At 37.3% G+C, this 19,999-nt stretch overlaps 1 protein-coding gene across 4 annotated transcripts in view; it reads left to right on the top strand.

Moving 5' to 3' along the window:
• C11H12orf42 (chromosome 11 C12orf42 homolog) overlaps positions 1 to 19,999 on the top strand; it is a 183,683-nt gene that overhangs the window by 9,932 nt on the left and 153,752 nt on the right. For all 4 annotated transcript variants that reach the window (XM_050748484.1, XM_050748481.1, XM_050748482.1 and 1 more), the window contains exon 2: positions 14,283 to 14,381. In XM_050748484.1, coding sequence (XP_050604441.1) covers positions 14,322 to 14,381 — 60 coding nt within the window. In that variant the 5' untranslated portion in view covers positions 14,283 to 14,321. The remainder of the gene's footprint in view (positions 1 to 14,282; positions 14,382 to 19,999) is intronic.

Raw genomic sequence — 19,999 nt, 5'->3', positions numbered from 1 at the left:
GAGAATCACGTGAACCTGGGAGGCGGAGGTTGCAGTGAGCTGAGATTGTGCCACTGTCCTCCAGCCTGAGCGACAAAGTGAGACTCTGTCTTAAAAAAAAAAAAAAAAAAAAAAAAATTGAAAACAAGGAGTTTCTAACAAGTTGAGCATTATGTTTGGGAAATCAGGAACTCCTTTTTCCCTTCAGAGTCCTGGCTCATAGAGTAAGGCCTATTTTGAATCAGCTTATCAGATTTAGTGAGGTCCACTAAAATGACTCTCTGAGTAAAGGGCTCCATAATAAAGATTAAAGTGAGAAATGAGGCTTGAGTTTTAAGCCAGGGTGAATTTTTCCATTCTCTCCAGTCAAATTAACTGAAGATAACTCACAAATTACATTGGAGGATCTGGGGGTAGAAATAACAGTGACTGACATTTGCCAAGGTTTACAAAGTCTGATTGCCATGTAGAAACCAGGAGCTCAAGGCCTGCCATGTCTGAGCACAGGGAAGCAAAAGAGGAAGCCAGATAACAATATAGCATAAAGGTGGCACCTTATTACTTAACTCCTGCTAAATTTGGGCCATTAGATATAAGGCTTTCTTTAATCTCGCCAATTGTCTCTTGAGGCAAGGAGTGTTTGTTTCCATATTTTTTCTGGAGGGTGCAACAGAAGTGATTATACCTACAATTCCAAGAAAATGGGATGGATGCACCAGAGTTTCCTCTTGTTATAGCACATATAGAGATTCAAATATAAAAACTGCTATGTAGAATTCAGTGGTAAACTATAAAATAGCTTAACAAATATTATTATATTGATGGGGGAAAAATAATTAAAATTAACTCAAGGAGAGGTGGATGACCTGACTGGAACAATAGTAATGACAAAGATGAAAAATGCTTTCAAATAGTTAACTCCCAAAAAAGTTCTAAGCCCAGATAGTTTTACAAGTCAGTTCTTTCAATGTTTTAAGGAAAAAGAAGTTCCACATTATAGAAATTTAATACATAAACACTGGTGAAATTTTTCTAATTTATGTGATTGCCAAACTGGACTAAGAGTACAATAAAACAAAATCAACAATTTTATGCATGCATGTAGATGCTAATGTTTGAAAAACCCCATGCACACATTTAATTCATCAGTGTAAGATATACTGCTACCCAGTAGGTATTATTTCAGAATGGTTTAATTTTAGGAATTCTAGGAATATATAACAATAATATGGTAAACAATAAAAATCATATGGGAATCCTATTAAATACCAAATATATGATAAAACTGCTTCTTACAATATTTTGTAAATTAGAAACAGATACTTATTTAACATAATAAACTATTTTAATATGAAAGCAATTATCATACTTAATGAAAAACACTAGAAGACTTTAAAGTTAAAATTACAAATAAGACAAGGAGACCTATCATGCCATTATTGTTTTTGATTGTTCTAAAAATTCTAGAAAATTAAATAAGATGTAAAACAGAAATGAGTGGTATAGTCGTTGAAAAGAAAAGAAGAAAAAGATCACTAATTGCAAATAACATTGCTCACTGATATGTGAAAATAAAATCAATGGATAATCATATTGAATAAACTGATTCAATACCAAATAAATACAAAATTCAATAATTTAAAAAATTAATAAAGGTGAGTTAGCAATAAAATGGGGGATTTTGTATTTTTAAGAGAATTTCATACAAGTTATCCTATATGGCTCTCTAAATTGACTAAAAACTGGATAAAATATTTTTAAAACATTGTAAGGTGCATTTATGAGCTGGTGTAAAGGTAGAAATCCTGAGAAATAACAGAATGCCAGAACTTAAAGGATTTCTTCTAAATGTCAGAGACTAAGATTTAAATTTTAATGGCAATACAGAAGATAGGCTGCTAGAAATAAAATGGGGAGCTTAATTGAAACATAAAGCTGGGATCCTAGTGTAAGAATGAACAATACATAAATCTGACATAGTTCGGGTTCCCGTTCCAAGATGGCTGAATAGGAACAGCTTGAGTCTGCAGCTCCCAGTGTGATCGAGGCAGAAGACAGGTGATTTCTGCATTTCCAACTGAGGTACCTGGTTCATCTCATTAGGACTGATTGGACAGTGGGTGCAGCCCATGGAGGGCGAGCTGAAGCGGAGGGGGCATTGCCTCACCTGGGAAGTGCAAGGGGTCGGGGGATTTCCCTTTCCTAGCCAAGGGAAGCTGTGACAAACTATACCTGGAAAAACGGGACACTGCTGCTCAAATACTGCACTTTTCCCACAGTCTTAGCAACTGGCAGACCAGGAGATTTTCTCCTGTGCCTGGCTCAGTGGGTCCCACGCCCATGGAGCTCTGCTCACTGCTAGCACGGCAGTCTGAGGTCGACCTGTGAGGCTGCAGTGTGGCTGGGGGAGGGGCATCTGCCATTGCTGAGGCTTGAGTAGGTAACAAAGCAGCTGGGAAGCTCAAACTGGGTGGAGTCCACCATAGCTCAGCAAGGCCTACTGCCTCTACAGACCCCGCTTCCGTGGGCAGGGCATAGCTAAACAAAAGACAGCAGAAACTTCTGCAAATTTAAACATCCCTGTCTGGCAGCTCTGAGGAGAGCAGTGGTACTCCCAGCATGGTGTTTGAACTCTGAGAATAGACAGACTGCCTCTTCAAATGGGTCCCTGACCCCCATGTAGCCTAACTGGGAGACAGCTCCTAGTAGGGGCTGACAGTTGCCTCATATAGGTGGGTGCCCTTCTGGGACAAAGCTTCCAGAGAAAGGATCAGGCAGCAATATTTGCTGTTCTGCAGCCTCTGCTGGTGATACCCAGGCAAACAGTGTCTGGAGCGGACCTCCAGTAAACTCCAACAGACCTGCACCTAAGGGACCTGACTGTTAGAGGGAAAACTAACAAACAGAAAGGAATAGCATCAATATCAACAAAAAGGATATCTACAACAAAAACTCATCTGTAGGTCACCAACATCAAAGACCAAAGGTAGATAAAAACCACAAAGATGGGGAGAAACCAGAGCAGAAAAGCTGAGAATTCTAAAAATCAGAGCACCTCTTCTCCTCCAAAGCATCGCAGTTCCTTGCCAGCAGCGGAACAAAGCTGGACGGAGAATGACTTTGATGAGTTGACAGAAGTAGGCTTCAGAAGGTCTTTAATAACAAACTTCTCTGAGCTAAAGGAGTATGTTCAAACCCATTGTGAGGAAGCTAAAAACCTTGAAAAAAGGTTAGATGAATGGCTAACTAGAAGAAACAGTGCAGAGAAGACCTTAAATGAACTGATGGAGTGGAACACCATGGCACTAGAACTTCATGACACATGCACAAGCTTCAATAGCTGATTTGATCACATGGAAGAAAGGGTATCAGAGATTGAAGATCAATTTAATGAAATAAGGTGAGAAGACAAGTTTAGAGTAAAAAGAAACAAACAAAGCCTCCAAGAAATATGAGGACTATGTGAAAAGACCAAGTCTACATTTGATTGGTGTACCTCGAAGTGATGGGGATAATGGAACCAAGTTGGAAAACACTCTTCAGGATATTATGCTGAAGAACTTCCCCAACCTAGCAAGGCAGGCCAACATTCAAATTCAGGAAATACAGAGAACATCACAAAGATACTCCTTGAGAAGAGCAACCCCAAGACACATAATTGTCAGATTCACCAAGGTTAAAATGCAGGAAAAAATGTTAAGGGCAGTCAGAGAGAAAGGTAGGTTACCCACAAAGGGAAGCCCATCAGACTAACAGTGGATATCTCAGCAGAAACCCTACAAGCCAGAAGAGAGGAATAGGGGCCAATATTCAACGTTCTTAAAGAATTTTCAACACAGAATTTCATATCCAGCCAAACTAAGCTTCATAAGTGAAGGAGAAATAAAATCCTTTATAGACAAGCAAATGCTGAGAGGTTTTGTCACCACCAGGCCTGCCTTAGAAGAGCTCCTGAAGGAAGCACTAAACATGGAAAGGAACAGCCAGTACCAGCCACTGCAAAAGGATGCCAAATTGTAAAGACCATCGATGCTATGAAGAAACTGCATCAATTAATTGGCAAAATAACCAGCTAACATCATAATGACAGGATCAAATTCACACATAACAATATTAACCTTAAATGTAAATGGGCTAAATGCCCTAATTAAAAGATACAGACTGGCAAATTGGATAAAGAGTCAAGACCCATCAGTGTGCTGTATTCAGGAGACACATCTCATGTGCAGAGACACACATAGGCTCAAAATAAAGGGATGGAGGAAGATCTATCAAGCAAATGGAAAGCAAAAAAAGCAGGGGTTGCAATCCTAGTCTTGGATAAAACAGACTTTAAACCAGCAAAGATCAAAAGAGACAAAGAAGGCTATTAAATAATGGTAAAGGGATCAATTTAACAAGAAGAGCTAAATATCCTAAATATATATGCACCCAATGCAGGAGCACCCAGATTCATAAAGCAAGTCCTTAGAGACCTACAAAGGACTTAGACTCCCACTCAATAATAATGGGGGACTTTAACACCCCACTGTCAATATTGGACAGATCAATGAGACAGAAGTTAAACAAGGATATCCAGGACTTAAATTCAGTTCTGCACCAAACGGACGTAATAGACATATACAGAACTCTCCACCGCAAATCAACAGAATATACATTTTTCTCAGCACCACATCACACTTATTCTAAAATTGACCACATAATTGGAAGTAAAGCACTCCTCAGCAAATGTAAAAAAGCAGAAATTATAAGAAATTGTCTCTGAGACCACAGTGCAATCAAATTAGAACTCTGGATTAAGAAACTCACTCAAAACTGCACAACTGCATGGAAACTGTGCAATCTGCTCCTGAATGACTACTGGGTAAATAACAAAATGGAGGCAGAAATAAAGATATTCTTGGAAACCAATGGGAACAAAGACACAATGTACTAGAATCTCTGGGACACATTTAAAGCAGTGTGTAGAGGGAAATTTATAGCACTAAATACCCACAAGAGAAAGCAGGAAAGATCTAAAATCAACACTCTGACATCACAATTAAAAGAACTAGAGAAGCAAGAGCAAATAAATTCAAAAGCTAGCAGAAGGCAAGAAATAACTAAGATCAGAGCAGAACTGAAGGAGATAAAAAAATACAAAATCCCTTCAAAAAATCAATGAATCCAGGAGCTGGTTTTTTGAAAAGATCAACAAAATTGATAGACTGCTAGCAAGACTAATAAGAAAAGAGAGACGAATCAAATAGACACAATAAAAAATGATATAGGGGCTATCACCACCGATCTCACAGAAATGCAAACTACGTCAGAGAATACTATAAACACCTCTACACAAGTATACTAGAAAATCTAGGAGAAATGGATAAATTCCTGGACACACACACCCTCCCAAGACTAAACCAGGAAGAAGTTGAATCTCTGAATAGACCAATAACAGGCTCTGAAACTGAGGCAATAATTAATAGCCTACCAACCAAAAAAGTCCAGGACCAGATGGATCCACAGCCGAATTTTACCAGAGGTACAAAGAAGAGCTGGTACCATACCTTCTGAAACTATTCCAATCAATAGAAAAAGAGGGACTCCTCCATAACTCATTTTATGAGGCCAGCATCATCCTGATACCAAAACCTGGCAGAGATACAACAAAAAAAGAGAATTTTAGACCAATATGCCTGATGAACATCGAGGCAAAAATCCCCAATAAAATACTGGCAAACTGAATCCAGTCACACAGCTAAAAGCTTATCCACCACGATGAAGTCAGCTTCCTCCTTGGGATGCAAGGCTGGTTCAACATATGTAAATCAATAAACGTAATCTGTCACATAAACAGAACCAATGACAAAACCCACATGATTATCTCAGTAGATGTAGAAAAGGCCTTCGACAAAATTCAATGGCCCTTCATGCTAAAAACTCTCAATAAACTAGGGATTAATGGAATGTACCTCAATGTAATAAGAGCTATTTGTGACAAATCCACAATCAATATCATACTGATTGGGCAAAAACTGGAAGCATTCCCTTTGAAAACTGGCACGAGACAAGGATGTTCTCTGTCACCACTCCTATTCGACATAGTGTTGGAAGTTCTGGCTAGGGCAATCAGGCAAGAGAAAGAAATAAAGGGTATTTAATTAGGAAAAGAGGAAGTCAAATTGTCCCTGTTTGCAGATGACATGATTGTATATTTAGAAAACCCCCTCATCTCAGCCCCGAATCTCCTTAAGCTGATAAGCAACTTCAGCAAAGTCTCAGGATACAACATTGATGTGCAAAAATCACAAGCATTCCTATACAGCAATAACAGACAAACAGAGAGCCAAATCATGAGTGAACTCCCATTCACAATTGCTACATAGAGAATAAAATACCTAGGAATACAACTTACAAGGGATGTGAAGGACCTCTTGAAGGAGAACTACAAACCACTGCTCAACAAAATAAAAGAGGATACAAAGGGAAGAACATTTCATGCTCCTGGATAGGAAGAATCAATATCATGAAAATGGCCATAGTGCCCATGGTAATTTATAGATTCAATGCCATCCCCATCAAGCTACCAATGACTTTCTTCACAGAATTGGAAAAAACTACTTTAAAGTTCATATGGAACTAAAAAAGAGCCTGCATTGCCAAGACAATCCTAAGCAAAAAGAACAAAGCTGGAGGCATCACGTTACTTGACTTCAAACTATACTACAAGGCTATGGTAACCAAAACAGCATGGTACTAGTACAAAAACAGGTACATAGACCAATGGAACAGAACAGAGGCCTCAGAAATAACACCACACATCTACAACCATCTGATCTTTGACAAACCTGACAAAAACAAGAAGTGGGGAAAGGATTCTCTATTTAATAAATGGTGCTGGGAAAACTGGTTAGCCATATATAGAAAACTGGAACTGGATTTCTTCCTTACACCCTATACAAAAATTAATTCAAGATGGATTAAAGACTTAAATGTTAGATCTGAAACCATAAAAACCCTAGAAGAAAACCTAGGCAGTACCATTCGGGACATAGGCATGGGGAAGGACTTCATGACTAAAACACCAAAAGCAATGGCACCAACAGCCAAAATTAACAAATTGGATGTAATTAAAATGAAGAGCTTCTGCACAGCAAAAGAAACTACCATCAGAGTGAACAGGTAACCTACAGAATGGGAGAAAATTTTTGCAATCTATCCATCTGACAAAGGGCTAATATCCAGAATCTCCAAAGAACTTAAACAAATTTACAAGAAGAAAACAACCCCATCGAAAAGTGGGCAAAGGATATGAACAGACACTTCTCAAAAGAAGACATTTATGCAGCCAACAGACACATGAAAAAATGCTCATTATCACTGGACATCAGAGAAATGCAAATCAAAACCACAGTGAGATACCATCTCATACCAGTTAGAATGGTGATCATTAAAAAGTCAGGAAACAATAGATGCTGGAGGGTATGTGGAGAAATAGGAAAGCTTTTAAGCTGTTCGTGGGAGTGTAAATTAGTTCAACCATTGTGGAAGACAGTGTGGTGATTCCTCAAGGATCTAAAACTAGAAATACCATATGACCCAGTGATCCCATTACTGGGTATATACCCAAAGGATTATATATCATAATACTATAAAGACACATGCACATGATTATTGTGGCACTATTCACAATAGAAAAGACTTGGAACCAGCACAAATGTCCATCCATGATAGACTGGATTAAGAAAATGTGGCACATACACACCGTGGAATACTATGCAGCCATAAAAAAGGATGAGTTTATGTCCTTTGCTGGGATGTGGATGAAGCTGGAAACCATCATTCTCAGCAAACTGTCACAAGGACAAAACAGCAAGCACCGCATGTTTTCACTCATAGGTGAGAATTGAACAATGAGAACACACCGCATGTTTTCACTCATAGGTGGGAACTGAACAATGAGAACACTTGGACACAGGACGGGGCACATCACACACCAGGGCCTGTCACGTGGTGAGGGCTGGGGGAGGGATAGCATTAGGTGAAATACCAAATGTAAATGACAAGTTGATGGGTGCAGCAAACCAACGTGGCACATGTATACCTATCTAACAAACCTGCGCGTTGTGCACGTGTACGCTGGAACTTAAAGTACAATAAAAAAGAAAGAAAAAAAAAAGAAAAACAAAAAAACATAAACCTGACATAAAGAATTCAGCAAAAAAATGGGCCGGGCGCGGTGGCTCAAGCCTGTAATCCCAGCACTTTGGGAGGCCGAGACGGGCGGATCACGAGGTCAGGAGATCGAGACCAGCCTGGCTAACACGGTGAAACCCCGTCTCTACTAAAAAAATACAAAAAACTAGCCGGGCGTGGTGGCGGGCGCCTGTAGTCCCAGCTACTCAGGAGGCTGAGGCAGGAGAATGGCGTAGACCCGGGAGGCGGAGCTTGCAGTGAGCTGAGATCCGGCCACTGCACTGCAGCCTGGGCAACAGAGCGAGACTCCGTCTCAAAAAAAAAAAAAAAAAAAAAAAAAAAAAAAGAATTCAGAAAAAAAAAAAAAAGAGCTGCTTGATTCAACTTTCACTGTGGGTGGAGTGAAGAAAAATCGTAACCATAATTTTCATAACTACAAGCCAGCTCTCATAAATGCTTGAGTCCTTACTCATGCCATGTATTTGAGGATCGGAAAAAAAAAATTTAACTGGAGAATTTAACTTAAAATGGCCTGAGGCTGGATCATTTCTGGGAAACTGTGAGTTAAACACCTGCCTTCAAGAATTTTCTTAAATTTCTTATTAGGGCTGTTTTAGGTTCAGAGCAAAATTGAGAGTAGAGTAGACAGATACCCCTTACATGCTCTGCCCCCACACATGCACAGCATTCCCCATTATCAACAACCCAGTCAGAGTGGTACGTTTGCTACAATTGATTAACCTACACACATCATCACCCAAAATCCATAGTTCACATTAGAGTTCACTCTTGGTGTTTGGAATTTTACATATAAGGTTCAAACTAAAACGAGAAACTCACTGTCCAAAATCACAATACCTACAAGCAAAGAAGTAGTCTAATTGAGAGACAACAGAAATAACAGACACCAATTTTAGACCTGCATAGATTTTTGATATCATCAGAAATTAAGTATATTTACTGTATTGAGAGGAAAAATAAGTTCAAAAATATGAGCAAGAAACAGATGCAATAAAGTAAAATCAGTCATATTGTAAAAATAAACTTATAGAAATATACTTTAAATTAAAAATTCAATAGGCAAGTTAAATAGTAGATAAGAAAAACCTGAAGAAGAGTTTAATGAACTGGAATGTAAATCTAAAGAGATTATCCAGTGGCTAGAAAGATGGGAGAAAAAAAGAAAACATAAACAAAAAGAATAGATTAAAAGACATGGAAAATAGAGAAAAAGGTCTAGCAAATTTAATCAGAATTCCATAAAGATAATAGAAACATAAAAGATAATATGTAAGGTGATAATGACTGAAACCTGTCTCAGAATTATTCAAAGATATATATCCTAACATACAGGAAGTCCAGCAAATCACACACACAAAAAAATAAAGCAAATGCAAAACAAAACCCAAAACACTAGAGAATAGACATTGGCAACAGTCTTACCACCATCTTTACAACAGAAATAATGAAAACTATAAGATGGTGGAAATTCGTATGCACACAAAAGATCTTAAGCCACAGAAGGGACAAGCAAGAAGACTAGAAACAAAATAAAATAAAGCAAAATGCAAAACAAAACCCAAAACACCGTAGAGAATAGACATTGGCAACAGACTGACCACTATCTTTACAACAGAAGTAATGAAAACTATAAGATGGTGGAATAATACCTTAAGTGGACTGAGAGAAAATAATTGTCAACCTAAAACTGCACACCCAGCAAAACTGTATTCAAGTGTAAGGATAAAATAAAGACATTTCCAAACAGACCTGAGAGTTTACTACCAGTAGACCCTCACTAAAGGTGATTCTAAAGAATTTTCTCTATGAAGGAAAAATGTAATCCCAGACAGATCTGCTATGCAAAAAAAGGCCGATTATGAAATATATTGATAAGTGTGTGCATAAATCAAAATAACAGTTGACTGCAAAAAATTAGAACAATAATAGTGACAATGTCTAACTTGTGGGGGAAAAGAACAGCAATTTAGAGAACTAACATATTGGACAACAACGGCTTTGAATTTGGCAGTGGGTGGTCAGTGTTGAAGAACCTTGTTTTATTTACAAGAGTGTTAAATTTATTAAATATTTAGATTGTAAGTTAGTATACATGTTTTATTATAAAGGTAAAATTGTATGAATAACTTCCAAGACATAGAGGGGGAGAAAGTAGAAAAAGAAAAAGAAAAAATAATTTAGTCAATTCTAAAAGTGTAGGGGGAGAAAAAAACCCAAACAAAAAACAGAAGAACCAGGACAAGTAGATAAGTAGAAAGCACAAATAAGATGGTAGAAATTAAGTTCAAATATATTCATTATCACAATAAGTAGAAAAGGGCTAAATTTCTTAGTTAAGAGTGTCAGACGGTGTTTTTTGTTTTTTTTTAAGCGACTCGCTTTATGTTGATTTTAAAAACACACCCCAAATTAGCCGGGCGTGGTGGCGGTTGCCTATAGTCCCAGCTACTCAGGAGGCTCAGGCAGGAGAATAGCGTGAACCTGGAACCGGAGCTTGCAGTGAGCAGAGATAGCGCCACTGCACTCCAGTCTGGGCGGCAGAGAGAGACTCCGTCTCAAGAAAGCAAAAACAAAAACAAAAAAACCCACCCCAAACCATAAGGAACACAAATGTTAAAAGTTTAAGTATGGAAAAAAATATGTAGTAAACCCCCAGGAAAATGTAGCCCACAAAAATACCAATTAAAAAAAATTTAGAAAGAATGTCTTCAGCATTTGACTTCTGTCCTTCCCTTTATTTTTAAATAGGGACAGGCTCGATTTATTTTCTTCTGTTGAGATATGAGTAGGATTAGGATGTGACAGACTCTTGATCACTGAAGACTTTTACAGTATGGTATACATTTCTTCAGTTTCATAGAGGACAAGTTTTTCTTATTTACTTTTGGGATTTTTTTTCATGACAGAACAGAGTAACTGAAAATATTCCTTTAGCCACATACATAAACCCATGTTTTATTTTTGGATATTACTTATCCCACTATGGCATAGGTTTTATTGCATTAGCAAAACTAACAAGAAAACTGCTGTGGCTATATTAACATCAAACTAAACACTTTCTAAGGAAAAAAATTGGTAGAGATGAAGAAGAGAGCTATATAATAAAATGATTTATTAAGAAGATGTAACTCGGCCGGGCGCAGTGGCTCACGCCTGTAATCCCTGCACTTTGGGAGGCCGAGGCGGGCGGATCACGAGGTCAGTAGATCGAGACTATCCTGGCTAACACGGTGAAACCCCGTCTCTACTAAAATACAAAAAATTAGCCGGGCGCGGTGGCGGGCGCCTGTAGTCCCAGCTACTCGGGAGGCTGAGGCAGGAGAATGGCGCGAACCCGGGAGGCGGAGCTTGCAGTGAGCCGAGATGGTGCCACTGCACTCCAGCCTGGGCGACAGAGTGAAGACTCCACCTCAAAAAAAAAAAAAAAAGAAGATGTAACTCTAAACTTTTATGCAGCTAATTATAAACTCTCAAAATTACAAAAATTGACTGAACTACAGAAAAAAATAGAAAGACTAGAAAGACTCATACATTAGTGGGAGATTTTAATATATCTTTGTCAGTAATTAACAGATGAAGCAGATAAAAAATCAAGGATATAGATGATATGAACATAATTAATAGGCTTGAGCTAATGAATAGTTATAGATTACATCCGTTAATTTGAAAATATTGAATCTAAGCACATATGAAATATTTATTAAAATCGGCTACACAGAGACTGTAAAATTGTCCTCAATAAATTTCAGAGAATTGATATCAACAAATCTCATTTTTGGATCAAAATGTAACCAATTTAAAAATTAATAGCAAAAAGATAATTGGGAAATACCATACATTTAAACAACATATGGGTTAAGAAATCAAAATGCAAATTCAAAAGCATTAGAAATGAGAGATAATAAAAGCATTATATTTCAAAACATTGGAGGTAGGCAAAGTAGTATTAGAAAAAAATACAATTATTTAAATACATTAGTAAAGAAGACTAAATAGTGAATTAAAAACACAAGAATAGCAGAATAAGCCCTCAAAACGTATAGGAAAGAGAATGAATAATTTAAAACAAACACCCCCCACGAAGAAAAACTAATGAATTAGAAAATCAACATACAAAAAGAATCCACAAAGGTAAAAGTTTGTGCTTTGAAAAAATTAATAAAATTGACAAGCCTGTGGCAATATATGTCAAGAGAAAAATGAGAAATGCATTATAAATAATATTGAGAATTAAAACAGGAACATAATGGAATAGCATTTTTTATGCTGAATAGATTAAAATATGTGTGTATTATGTACATTTTAAAGTCAATGAATCTGGAAATCTAGAAAATAAATAATTTATTTGAAAAATGCAGTTTGCTAAAAGTGACTAAAAAGAAATAGAAAATATAAATAACTGTATAATCATTAAATAAATTGAATTAATAGTTTAAATTTTTCCCGCAAAGATAGCATCAGAACAGGTGATTTTTACCAATACAGTTATTCAGATATTTAAGGGGCAAGTAATTTAAATCCTATACAAACTCTATCAGTGATTATGAAAAGAGAATATTCTCCAAGTATTTTGCAGCTAGCATAACTTTGACACTAAAATAAGGTAAGGACATTATAAAGTGGAAAAAGGCAATTTCACTTGTGAGCATTGAAGAAGAAGAAAAAAAGCAAAATAAAATATTAACAAACAAAATTTAGCACTATCCAGCACTATGCTAAAAAGAAAATACATTATGACCACGTTGTTTTTTATCTCATGAATGCCTGGTTCATTTAATATTGGAAATTTTATTAATGTAGCATCACTTCAGCATCATTGAAAGGAAATATACAATCTTCTTAACAGTTGCAGGGGAGATAGTTAATAGAATTTGCTCTCTGTCTCTAATTTAAAACCGAAAACTTTTACAAACTAGGAATAGAAGAAAAATTGTTTGACTTGATAAAGGCATCTGCAAAAATATTAAAACATGACAAATATCATACTGGATGAGGAAATGTATGAATTTCTGTTAACATCAGGAACAACCAAGCATATCCAACTTCTATGAAGACTGAAACTTATACTATTTTGGGGCTCTGATTCCTGAGTGTTAGGATTTATTGACCTGTTGATATCACCTCCTCTTATTTTTTGCAACTTCAAACCTAATCTTTTCTTTCTTTTTCAACCCTTTAACACCTCTGTAACCAATATTCCTTGTCTTAACTTCTCGTTGGTTGAACTATCTCAAAACTCCAGCTTCAGAACTACAAATAAGAAATTATGTATTAAAATGAATATGAGGAAAAAATGCACAAAAAATATTGGAGACTTAGAGATTTTGGTCTTTCTATTCTGAGATCTTTTAGAACAATTTATTGGAAATGCTTCCCAATTTCACTAGACTTCCCTTTCTATACCTAGAATACCCTGCAAATCCTAATAACTCTTGGAACTCACAGGGGTCTGTGCAAATGAGGGCCTAAGTTTTATTTGCTTCCTGAGGACCTAAGCTATATGTTTTAGAGATGTAAACTAATGCAATAAGACAAAAACTTAAAGTTCAAAAATTTGAATAAAAAGGAACAAAGCCATTACTATTACTAGGTGATACAGTTGTTCACATCAAAATCCCCAAATAATCAACAGATATATTTTTTTGGAATTAATATGAAAGCTTAGCTAGCTTGCTGTTTTAAAACAATGTATAAAATTAAATTGCATGTCTATACTTTGGAAATGATTAGAAAGATGATTTGAAAGACGTCATTACAGTGCAACCCACACTTCCCCCAGCCAACCAACCAACCAAAGCAAGCGCCACCTAGGATTATATCTCGCAATAGATGATCAAGAACTTTATGTAGAAAAGTATAGAATTTTATTGAGGCCAAGGTGGGAGTATTGCTTGCGTCCAGGAGTTCCAGACCAGCCTGGGGAACATATTGAGACCCTGTCTCCACCAAAAGAAAAAAAAAAAAAAATTATTGAAAGTCATTGGCAAGAAATACTATGTTCATGGATAGGATGATTCTGTCTCTTAAAGATGTTATTTTTTTTCTCTATTATTGTCATTGCATCATTGTAAACCTGCTCTTCTTTCTCCATTCTTTGTTTATAGGGAGTTGAACTTGTCAAATTAGTGTCTACAGTGATATGTATGAAGCAAAGGGAAGAAGAATTCTTGCTAACTATCAGACCTTTTGCAAACAGGATGCAGGTAATGAATAAGAGATACTACATTTTCTTATTTTTTTTAGGTTAATAGGTTTGCTCCATTTCAGCCACTAATTTTGATTCTTGATTCAGTGTCATTGATATTATATTTTAGATAATCCTCTTAGTTTCCATATTTATCCATACTCACATCATTGTAAATTACAGTATAATTTTAAATGCCTTCATAAATTATTTTTTTCCCACTATTAGGGACACATTACATTTATACTAGGAAAACTTAGAAATGTGTTGTCTTTGCTATTATTTATTTATTATCTTACTAAGGTAACCCCACACCATTAGGATTGAGGCACATGTGCTCACTTTAAAGGTACTGGTATTGTTCCTAAGAAGTTGCACAAGCCCGGGCTTTTAACTGAAGACAAACTTTTCACTGACATATAAAAAACTACAAATGCTCTCGTAATGGTAAGAATGATTCTGTATTAGTTCTCTGTTGCTGCTGTAACAAATTACCACAAACTTAGTGGCTTAAAACAGTACAAAGTTATTATCTCCCACTTAGTTCTGTAGGTTCAGAAGTATGATACAGATCTCACTGGGTTGAAATCTAGGTGTTGGCAAGGTTTCATTCTTTTCTACAGACTTTAGAGGAGATTCTGTTTCCTTCCCTTTCCAGCTTCTGAAGGCTGTCTAAATTCCTTGACTCCTATTACTTTTACTCCATCTTCAAAACAAGTAACAGAGGGTTTAGTCTTCCTCACATCACATCATTCCAACCTCCTCTTCTGCCTCCCTCTTCAGCCATTATATTGGATTATATTATTCACTCCTCTGTGGCTCTCCTTCTGAAAAGTAAGCTCCCTTAGGGTAGAAACTTGGTCAACTTTGTTCCCCTGTGTTAATCAGGGTCTAGGTCTGTCTGGTACATAGGAGCTATGATGCATGAATGAATCAGTTTTTAAATTTCATCCCTTAACATCACATTTTTTTTCAGTAAGCTGGATCACAGTGAAATCTCTATAATTTGAATTATGAGTTGAATTCAAATTGAAGTATGAAATCTATGACCATTGTACTTTGTTATTTCACTGAGAGTGCTATTTGAGTAGCCAGATTTACAACTGACATCAGTAAGTAATATTCAATGTGATATATTAAGTATCTTTCTGTAAATGCCCTACTATTGATTTTATTCTTTTGCAGTAGGGATTGATAATAATAGCGATGAAGACAATTAGCATCATCTTTGCTAGCATTTATGGACTACTTGCTATGTGCCATTAGTGAGTTCTTTTCATTATTTAATCTTCTCACTCCATGAGGTCATAAAGTACACATTTACTCTTTTGTCCACCCAAGAAAACTATCCCCCTTACCCAATGCTTCTTTGAGGAAACTGCTTCTCTCCATTCCCTGCAAGTGGTTTTGGGAACAGCCCAAGCACAATCCTTTGGCCTCTTGGCTATCAAGATGGATATAGGAACCAGTCTGGACCAGTCAGAATCCTTTAGTGGGAATCCAATAGTTAATATGTAGTCCATATGAAGCCAGAGTTCTTCCTCTCAGTTTTTGGACACATTATGGGAAGAGAGAGTTTCTTTTCCTCTTGGGTCCAAAAATGGCACAGATATAGCCTGAAACTGCTTGTGGTTTGTGGCGAATTAGAGGAAATGGATCAGGGATAGGAATCAGATGTCCTGACTTATGTAGTATGTGATCTCATTTTCTCCATTTTATATATGAACATACATATCTCAGAGCTGTTATTTTCCACAGGACAAATACCTTGTAAATAGCTAGTGAATGGGGGGGATTTTTATCCCACATCAGCCTACTTTCATTGTCTATATTTTCTTTAACTTTGCTTTATGCTCTGACATCCTGGCCACTTACTCTTTCCATTCTTCCTGCTTTCTGAAAGCACACAGCAAGGAAATGCACACTCTGTATTTCTAAAAAGGTGTTTCTTGGACAGTTGTTGCTCATCTGTACATCTTGTACTTGAACATGTCCACTTGAGGGTCTAGGGCTGGAATGACAAACAGGCCCCATCTTTCATGTTAATTCCAGGAGAATAAAAGTGGCTATCTACAGCTTTGTGTTGAGAAGGATTCTGTGGCTTCATCTGGCCTAGCAGAAAAGGAGGAAAGTGAAATAAGAATATGAGCTATTTAATTTGCTCAAAATGTTTGATAATTCAGATTCTCTTTTGGAAATACGGAGTTGCACTTTTCAGCATCCAGGAAGTGTTGAATCAAGGACTCTTGTTTTTAAGCTCAAAAAATATTTTGTTAGCCAGGGACTCAACCTGTGTACCAAACCAAATTCCTCAATGGTCTCTTCACTATGGAATGATGACATCTTCTAATGAACATCTTCCTTTGCAAAATGCCCAGACAGTTCTATGCCACAACGATAGGAACAGCAACATGACCTGAATTTAGATTCTGGAACTGAATGTCATTTATTGGGACCACTCTTTTTCGGTGAGAGAGATGCTAAATCACAGCCACCCTGAGAAAATTGTCATGCACTGGTATTGTTGAACATTTTCTAACAATCAAATTGGGCCTCACATTTTGTTGGTTGGAAGTTCCATTTCTTCATCTTTGGTCCAAGTTACTTAGCAATGACCAATCAAACTATGTGCCCACCATATTGTTTTGCATGTTTGACTAGAACATTGACAGATTAATAGGAAGGGTAAATAGCAGAGCACAACTGCGGCAGCCCAGTGTGGGGCAGCAGGATTGACTGCTCCGGACTTTGTTGTGTTTGCTCAGAGGAAGCCGCAGCAAAAGCCTGCTGGGATGAGGTGACCTGGGTCATGGGCATTTGTTTTTTGTCTCTATAGAAAACAATTGTCTTCTCAATGGAAGATGGCTTTTTTCTGAGTCTACATGGTTCCACCAATGAGGAAGCATTTGCCATTCCAGCGTGCTTGCTAAAACAGTCATACAAATAAAAAGGCCACACAAAAGTTCAAATTTACTGTATTTTTCAGAGAATCCTTTGGCTTATGTTAACCAGGAGAGAAGCCTAACTTTGGAAAATTTATCTTGAGGGTCTCTAAACCTTCGTCTATTTACTGCTAATTCCCAATATTTGATGTTTAGAATTTTATGAAGTTTCAAAATCCAGCTACCTTTCCTTCCCCTATAGTTCATGAAGGCAGAACCCATTAACATGTAGCACTGTTGATTTTGTAAACCCTGGCTTTGGTAAAAATTTATTTTGATTTCAGAATTGCTCTACTCTGAATTGATATGAATGAAATACATTAATAATAAAGGAAAATCTACTTTGGGTAAGATTTAATTAATCAAAAGTGGTGACTTGATTTAAAAGCTAGAACTATGTTTCTGGTTGATAGATTTATTTGAGCATGACTAATTTTACATTTACAAATTTATCACAGTTCTTTAGAAAAAGACTTACTTTTAATAAAGGACTCCAAAGGATTCCACATGGATTTTTGATGAATTATTCTTGATCAATCTTGATGTACTTTATACACACACACACGTGCGCATGCACACACACACGTATACATACATACAGACATACATAGAGATAGAGACAGAGATTAGAGACAGAGAGGGATCAAAAATATGTATGTTCAGTCAGCCAGACTCTCTTCTTGATCTGGTAGGAATGAAGAGGGGGTCAAATGGCACTCTACAATTTAACTTTTTGGTAATTTTAATTCTGCTTTGTCATGTCTGACTGGTGCTGTTTTCCAACCTTTTCTTCCCCTTTACTTTCTCTTTTCTTTACTCCTTTGCTTTTTTGTCCCTGCTTTCCTAGAGCTTTGGGCTTAGGAAAGTCATGAAAGTGTTATTGGTGGTGGTTGTGGAAACCATTTTAGTTTCTGGCTGCCCACTTCAGGTCGCATTGAGCTGTTTCCACTTCTAAAGCTGAAAAACCACCATGGGATGGGGTGGTGGATGGTGGTGTACTCTAAACAATGAACCAAAACCACCTCAAAACTCAAGGAATAAAAACCTCTCAGTGACATTAAAAGCTAAGACTAATCTGAGTATTAAGAAAAATCAAGACATCTGCACAGATATGATATCCTTTTTATTCATTTAAAATTAACCAGTATTTATTTATTTTTATTTATTTATTTTTTTGAGACGGAGTCTCTCTCTGTCGCCCAGGCTGGAGTGCAGTGGCTGGATCTCAGCTCACTGCAAGCTCCGCCTCCCGGGTTTACGCCATTCTCCTGCCTCAGCCTCCCGAGTAGCTGGGACTACAGGCGCCCGCCACCACGCCTGGCTAGTTTTCTTGTGTTTTTTTTAGTAGAGACGGGGTTTCACCGTGTTAGCCAGGATGGTCTCAATCTCCTGACCTCGTGATCCGCCCGTCTCAGCCTCCCAAAGTGCTAGGATTACAGGCTTGAGCCACCGCGCCGGGCCACCAGTATTTATTATGCACATCCTCTGTGCTACTCAGAGGATAGTTTCTGCCCTCAGGGAGTTGAGAGTCTTGGGTTGAGGCATGGGGAAAGATAATTATCCAAAGAATTATAATATGGCATTCCCAATTCCCCATAGAATTAATTATAATACAGGGATGGGGAGTGAGCCCAGAAGACTGGTACCGATGCTATATTTTCGAGACACTGGAAGATGCATGTGGTTTTGTGGCTCTTTATTAGACTAATTTAATCTCATTTGCAAGGCATAAAACAAATAACAATTGTCTAACTGATGCCTGTACAGTAGAAATATGGTAAAACTTGGGAAAGAGCCTTGGACTGTAAGTTTGGTAGGGCAGAAATTGCACCTGTCACATTCACTGTATAGAGTGAGACTGGCACTCCATGAATATCTGTGGAATTAATGGATAGATGAGAAGCCTTAAGACTGTAGTTGCCACTTATTGGCTGTGGCCAACTTTTAGCGTGGCCTGGGGTCTCTCTGACTATCTGTTTCTTCACCTATCAAATGGTTCTGCAATACCTCCCCACGTCACAGTATTATTATAGGATCGAAGCCTATTTCTTTAGCATCCACTATATGGGAGGCACTAATCTTAAGGATTACATGTGTTGACTCATTTCACCTTCATAATAGAAATATGAGGCAGGTACTGTTATAATTATCATTCCCATTTTACAAATGATTATGTGTCATTGGTTCTTTGTCAACTATAAAGTACTGTATTAATCAAAGAAATGGCATTGTAATTATTATTTCTAATATTCCAAAAGGTAAAAGCATGCAGAGACCCTCTGTGAAGTTCTGTCTCTTGTCTGACTCTGTCTGTGTTACACTGCCTTCCTCTGAAATTTATAGCATGAGAATATTTTGGGTATCCATTTTAATTAAGGATATTTGGATGATGCAGAAGTAAAAGCCCTGCAAATCTCCTCCAGAAAGAAAGATACATCTTCATTTTGAATATTTGTGCCCTGGAATTGGAACCAAAAAGCCACCAGAAACTGCTGCTGTGCAAGAGATGAGCTTCTCTTTGACTCCATCTTCCCCATGGGTACAGGGCCTCTCCCTGCTTCTCTCTGAATATGTATTCCATTCTTTTTTCCCTTCCACATGGCTTCTTCTGTTTCTTCATCACTGTGGTTTGTCCATAACTGCTATGGCGTTTCCATCCCCAGTGCTGTCTTGTGCACTTTTAGTTCTACTCTCA

Source organism: Macaca thibetana, chromosome 11, assembly GCF_024542745.1.
Source record: "Macaca thibetana thibetana isolate TM-01 chromosome 11, ASM2454274v1, whole genome shotgun sequence".
Taxonomy (NCBI): Eukaryota; Metazoa; Chordata; class Mammalia; order Primates; family Cercopithecidae; genus Macaca; species Macaca thibetana.
Note: the sequence above shows the minus strand (reverse complement) of the source record. Positions and strands in the feature narration are given on the sequence as shown.